The sequence below is a fragment of the Pongo abelii genome, chromosome 14, assembly GCF_028885655.2.
Source record: "Pongo abelii isolate AG06213 chromosome 14, NHGRI_mPonAbe1-v2.0_pri, whole genome shotgun sequence".
NCBI classification, from domain to species: domain Eukaryota; kingdom Metazoa; phylum Chordata; class Mammalia; order Primates; family Hominidae; genus Pongo; species Pongo abelii.
The window spans coordinates 105566918-105573473 of NC_071999.2; the positions used below are offsets into that span (position 1 = coordinate 105566918).

At 49.5% G+C, this 6556-nt stretch overlaps 1 protein-coding gene across 2 annotated transcripts in view; it reads left to right on the plus strand.

Moving 5' to 3' along the window:
• Nucleotides 1–5761, plus strand: part of UBAC2 (UBA domain containing 2) — a 185085-nt gene extending 179324 nt beyond the window's left edge. For both annotated transcript variants that reach the window (XM_002824384.6, XM_054529170.2), the window contains one exon: nucleotides 4561–5761. In XM_002824384.6, coding sequence (XP_002824430.3) covers nucleotides 4561–4668 — 108 coding nt within the window. In that variant the 3' untranslated portion in view covers nucleotides 4669–5761. The remainder of the gene's footprint in view (nucleotides 1–4560) is intronic.
• Nucleotides 5762–6556: the final 795 nt, after the last annotated feature.

Genomic DNA, 6556 nt, shown 5'->3' on the forward strand with positions numbered 1-6556 from the left:
ATGTTTAGTTTTGGACACTATGGGAAACCTTCAGGTACCCTTTCTTAGTGTAATTGTTTATTCTTTTTTAAAGAACTGTGCTAACATTATTGCTACTTAGCAATTGTTTTTAATCTGGTGAAAATACCAGGTCAGTGGGCAATGAAAGTTCTCCTATCACACTTGTCTTCTCACCCATAAAAATTGCTTAAAGTTCTGAAGCCAGCTTTGGCTAAAGGGGCATGATCTGCCCCTCAGAGGATGAAGAGTGAGCCCGCTGCAAGCTTGTGACAGCAGACACTGTCTTCTGCCAAGACCTGTGAAAAGCCAGTCTTAGTTGTCAAAACCAGCACTGCGGCACATGTCGTTCATGTCTGAGAGAATGAACTCAGAAGGAAGTCTCGTGTACATAGAAAGCTTTCATTCTTACTCTAGGATGTCACCTGCATGATTTACAACCCAGCCCAGCCATCCCAGACTTAAGGGATTCTTCCCTCTCCAGAGCAGGGCCTGCATGCAGTCTGTGCTGCTGCCCTGTGTTGGTGACCTGTGTGTAGCCAGCCCATTATCAGCATCCTCTGGATTCCAAACCAAATGTATCATCAGTGGAGGGAGAGCTGAAGTGCCAGGTGGAGCTGTGGCCTAAAGTCACACTTCATCACTCCAGATTATGAATCGTGATTTGCCAAATCTCCAAATTGCTGAGTGTGGACAGCAAATGGATTTGTTTGTGCTGGCTGGGTGCAAAAAAGCAGCCAGTCCTCAGCTGTGCTTGAAGTACTACAGGTAGTAGTAAAGGTAGCTTTTCCAAGCCATTTAAATAAACGTCATTAAGAGTGGCCAAGTTGTTTGGGGTCCATGGAATGATGGTGGTGGATAATAGGTGGAAGGAAGGCAGGCCAGCTCCCGTTTGGCCTGAGTTATCTCCACCAATGACAGTGGTACTTAACTGGAAGTAACTGGAGGAAACATCATACAGGTTATTTCCACCCAAGATTGGAAAGACCACCTTGATCAGAGAGAGTTTTCCTTCCACGTGACACATACCCAGCCTGAGTCCTGCAGTCCCTCTCCCTGCACAACCTGATGGAGGCTTGAGAAAGCACAGGGAGGAACACTTAGCTTGAAAATGTTCCTAAGGAAAAGGAAAGTGTGAATTCTGAGAACCAAGTGGCAGAATTGAAGTTTCACATCTGGCAAAAGCCTAAACAGATTATTATCAAATAGATGATTTGTGAACGTTGAAAAGACAGCTGTGGTCTAGGACACCAAACCAATCCTGTTGGCAAGATATCACCAAGACCTTTGACAACATCTCATCAGCTTATGAGAGATGTTGGTGACATGCAGAATGGATAATGACAGTGCAATAAAGTGAGTTTGAAACTGATTAAAAATGTTGATTAACCCCTTGAACACAGAGTTCTGGGCTCTTTGACCTGACCTATTTGACATTTTCATCAATAATAACTTGAACGAAGTTGTAGAGGTTTACTAATCAAATTTAGGCATGATACAAGTTTGAGGGAGGTGATTAACTGTAGATAACAAAATGAGAATTGAAAATAATTCATTTTGGTTGGCTGGAAAATGATCAGATGGAATTTAACAGAGATATGTACAGTCCTAGACTTAAAAGGTCAGGTAGGATTTGAGAGACCTGACTCGAGAGCATTTTATGTGAAAATTCCTGAGTGTTTTCAGCAGGCCCAGCTTAACTGGCCACACCAGTGATGCAGCTCCTTACACAAGAGCATGCACAGGCTCACACACACACACACATATGCACACTACTAATGCATTCCTCCTCTCATTGAAGCTAAGGGCCCAGACTGTTGGAGGGCAGTGGCCTCACTGCTCATTGCCCTGGTGAGACGACACCCGTGGTGTCACACTCAGTTCTGGGCACGGTGTTCTGAGACGGTGTGCACAAATGGGAGGGGATGGGCTGAAAGGAACTGGATCCTGAAACACAGGAATGAGCAAAGGCAGCCACAGCCCTCATACTGGGAGTTCACAGTGGTGGGGAGAAGCTGTCGCCCCACAGACACAGCTGCAGGGAGCCCAGGACAGAAGGCAGTGGGGCAATGAGGACTTCGCTCTGGGGGCCTTCTAGTCTGGGAGACATGGGAAAAGGCAGGGGCCCCAAGACCCACCAGGGGAAGAGGAGTCAGCAGGCTCAGGGCAGAGGGCAGAGACAGCAACACGGCAGAACAAGCCACGGTGCCCACAGGCCTGGGTGGGGGCCGAGAAAAGCCAGTGGGGTTGAGGGAGGAAGGAGAGGGCTGTCACACCCGCAAAGCGCTTTATGTAGGAAGAGAGAATAGGGTTGTTCTCGGTTACTTCAAAGGGCAGAATCAAGAGCTGTGGCATTGTGCGGATGGCAGCTCGTGAAAGGCGGAACACCAGGGTGGCAGCATTCTCAGCCACCTGGCAGCGAGGCCAGGGCACTCAGCCACAGCTGATGTGCATATGATGCATTAGTAGTGTGTGTGTGTGTGTGTGTGTGTGTGTGCCTGTGCATGCTCTTGTGTAAGGAGCTGCATCACTGGTGTGGCCAGTTAAGCTGGGCCTGCTGAAAACACTCAGGAATTTTCACATAAAATGCTCTCGAGTCAGGTCTCTCAAATCCTACCTGACCTTTTAAGTCTAGGACTGTACATATCTCTGTTAAATTCCATCTGATCATTTTCCAGCCAACCAAAATGAATTCTTTTCAATTCTAGTTTTGTTATTTACTGTTTTTGTGGGGGTTTTTTGTTTTTTTTTTGTTTGTTTTTTTTTAATCTACGACACTGTCTCCTCTGGTGGGCAAACAAACTAGAAGGTTTCTGCCTTCGCTCTACACTGTCCACCAGCCCTGGGCAGCTGATCGTGAGTCACCTGAGGGCGCCATAGTGTCCCAGGTGCTGGGCATCTTGCTGTCCCAGGACAGCCCTCCCCACCACAAGGCGTTTAAAAGACACCTACCTGGCAGCCCTTCTTGGCTTCCTAGCCAGGGCTCTGTGTCAGTCTCTGTGCTAAGGGTTGAAAGCACCGTTCCAGGGAGGAGCACACTCACTGCGTGCATTTGTAAGCCTAGTCCTCACCCACTGAGTGGTCCCATGACATGGGCGGCACCCCCCGTTTGGAAAAGCCCTGGCTGGACTCCAGCTTCTGAGCAGTGTCCACTGCTTGTCCCTGTTTGCCCTCAACTCTTCCCTAAGGCTTTTGGGGGAGGAGGGGTCTGGGTGTCTGGGCCTGGGTGGTCACTGGGAGGTTCCCTCCCCCACCTGCCTCTCTCCTCTCTGCACCTTCTTCCTCACCTTGCTGAGTCCTTGGGTTAATTTTGCTCAGAATATCCCGAGTTAGCCACTAGGCTGCAGGTGAAATGGGATGGAGAGGAAGAACAGCAGGCTTTCTGGAGCCACATGCCCAGGCCCATGCCCGGCCCCTCCTCCAGCCACCCCGTGCCATAGTCCCCACTCACACCCCCTGAGTCCCCTGAGCAGAGGAAGGGGTGGTGATACTGGGCCCCTTCTCTTTCCACCATGTAGCACCAAGTAGCTCGCTCTCTTTCGGAAAGAAAAATTGGAAACTCTGACTAAGTCCTCAGGTGAACCCACAAAAGCCTCTTTAATGCGCAAGTGGCTGAAAAACTCAACATGTACAAGACTGTTGACTTTTACGAGGTGTTACTGCAAGTGCAGTTTATTTTAATATAAGTACAAAAAAAGGTATTCCTGTGGCGATCTGGGGCCATGAATATTTTTGTAATATATTCTTAATTGGGAAAAAAGGTTGCAAATAAGCTTTAGTAACACTGCCGATTTCAATACTGGAGACTGCCTGTAGAGAAAAGTACAGGAAATCTCCATATTCACAGAATCAGGATTTGTGGTCAAAAACAATGCACGCCTGCTCCTCCCTGCTTCGGTGGCTTTCACTACCTCCTTCCTCGGTCGCTGCCCCAGGCTCAGCCCCACTTTGCTGCCTACGTAAGCCCCAGGCTGCGAGTGGGACAGCTGTCAAAGTAGTCCCAGCACCCAAAGGCAGGCAGTTCTGTGGCAGTGACGCCAGGGGTGTGATGCCAGGGCTGAGCATGGCAGTGACACCAGGAGTGTGATGCCAGGGCTGAGCGTGGCAGTGATGCCAGGGCTGAGCGTGGCAGTGATGCCAGGGCTGAGCGTGGCAGGGACGCCAGGAGTGCGATGTCAGGGCTGAGCGTGGGTCACCACCATAGGGAATCAAACTTGACGCTAAGGTGTGTGGCCTGGCAGTGAGCCTGGGCAGCTCATGCCGACCTGCTCCCAAGGCCTGGTCCCAGTAGGCCACTTTACCCTCAGAAGCCCTATGTCCTTGTCTGTAGAATGAGGGTTACGTGTGATAATGCATATATATTGGCTACACATATTGAACATTGAAAAATTTGTACCTGGTATAACTTTTAAGTATCAGATTCCATATTGAAATGAAAATTGGTGTTTTTTTGCAAACAGTTTTGACCTTTGCCACAAGGCTCACATGAAGAACATTTGGGGCCCGGGGATAAGCAGCAATGTCGTCAGCGCTCTCAGGTTTCTGCGTTTTCTCTGCCTGCAGGTCGCCCGGCTCATGGAGATGGGATTTTCCAGAGGTGATGCTTTGGAAGCCCTGAGGGCTTCAAACAATGACCTCAATGTCGCCACCAACTTCCTGCTGCAGCACTGATAGTCCCAGGCCAACACTGGGACCGGACCGGCAGCCGAGTGACAGTGCGTGGTCCCCACCATCAGATTAGCCCGGGGACCGAGCACCTCTGGTGCTGATGTTCTTGTGGGAAGAGGGAGGTTCCACCGCACCCCTGCCCTCAACCGCAAGACTGTTGCCGTTTTAGTGTGGAGATAAGTTTGCCATTACATTAGCATGTATTTTCTATCTATATGTTTTATTGGGCATTTTCCCTAGGTTGGAGAGTCATCACTCGTTTTGAATGTGTTTAAAATGCATTAAAATGGAAGATTTCTGCAGGCAGTTGAATGGCACTCCAGATGGGGAATTGCTGTAACCCTCTTACTGTAACATGTCATCTCCTGCGTCGTGATGGGGAGAGGGTAATGTTATTTCACAAAGGACATGTCAGATCCTTCTTCATGGACTTTTTTAGTTACTGTTTTTTCTCTCCAACTTGTTTTCTAATCTCCTGGGATTGAGGGATAAACGGGGAGCTGAATCCTCCCCCGAGCTGTTCCAGGCCAGAGGACTCTGCAGTACCTTCTCCTACATCTAGTAACAAAGAATGGTGATAACCATGCACTGGTTCAAGGTTCTGGAGTTCTCCATGAAACTTGGGTTAATTTTGCTCAGAGTATCCAGAGTTAGCCACTAGGCTGCGGGTGAAATGGGATGGAGAAGAAGAACAGCAGGCTTTCTGGAGCCACATGGGCTGACTAGGGCACTCTGTGGCTGGCCTGGCACGGGCTCAGCCCAGGAAGAGGAGAAATGATCCCTTGCCTGCCACTCCCTGTGGCAGGGCTAACTGCCTGGCCCTCCTGGCTCGCAGCCAGCCAGCCCCCTGGCAGCAGGTTCTCCTCAGGGCTTGGGTCTTCAACCTCTGGCGACAGGAGGCAGGGCAGACTGTGGAGGACAGGATGCAGGTCAGGGAGAGGGAAGGCAGGGGTGGACCGTCATGAGCATGAAAAGACCCGAAGCAAGTTGACTCTTGCAATGTGCAACTGTTATGTTCTGCAAAATGAGCAACGATGTATCAAATTGATGCAAATTTAGATGTTGATACTTACAATAAAGTTTTTAATGTGTTTTACTCTTCAGTATTTTTCTATCAGACTTGTACAAATAAAGCCTTGTTCCAGGCTATGCATTTACCAGTCAACCAAATCCTCGGCACTGCTCGTCTTTCTTCAGAAGACTGGGTGCTCGTTTGAAGTGAGTGAAGTGCTTTTGTTCCTGTAAGTAGCACTGCCCACAGAACACCCCAGGTCAGTGGCATTACCTGTGCAAACCTGGAAGCTCGGCCTCACTGAGGCTGCCTGGAGCCACTAGCTACTCAGAAAGGGGGGTCGAAGTGACTTTCTTGGAGCCCAGCTGGTCCCACGCACAAGCCCCTCCTTGAATCTGAATTGCACCATCTCGGGTTGCAAGGAACAGTTGACGGTGGTGGAGACATCCCTGACTTCATTCCCTAACTAGGCTGCAGTCAGCACCTCCTGAGTGCTGAGCAAAGCTGTGTGGGCCTGACCTCTGAGGCAAACCAAAATCCACTCTCTGTGTTCCCCGTGCAAAGGAGCACAGGCAGAGAACAACCAAAAATACACCCCCTCCTCCATGCCACCCCTTCAAACAGCACCTAGCCAAGTAAAACCAAACCAGAGGCAAAGGTCTCCCTTGGAGACTGGGGGGCAGCAAATAGCCCCTTTGCAAGTAGCTAATTAGAGGCCTCGATTCACACCTGCCAGCTGTTCTTGAGTGTTTGCTAATCAGGATTCCCTTTGGAATGAGATAGTATTTTGGAGACCTTTGTCCTGCCCACAGGAACCTCAGTGACCCTCTATGTCAGTTGTTTAGAGAGTAGAGGATTGAGGACCTAAATAGTGGCAGA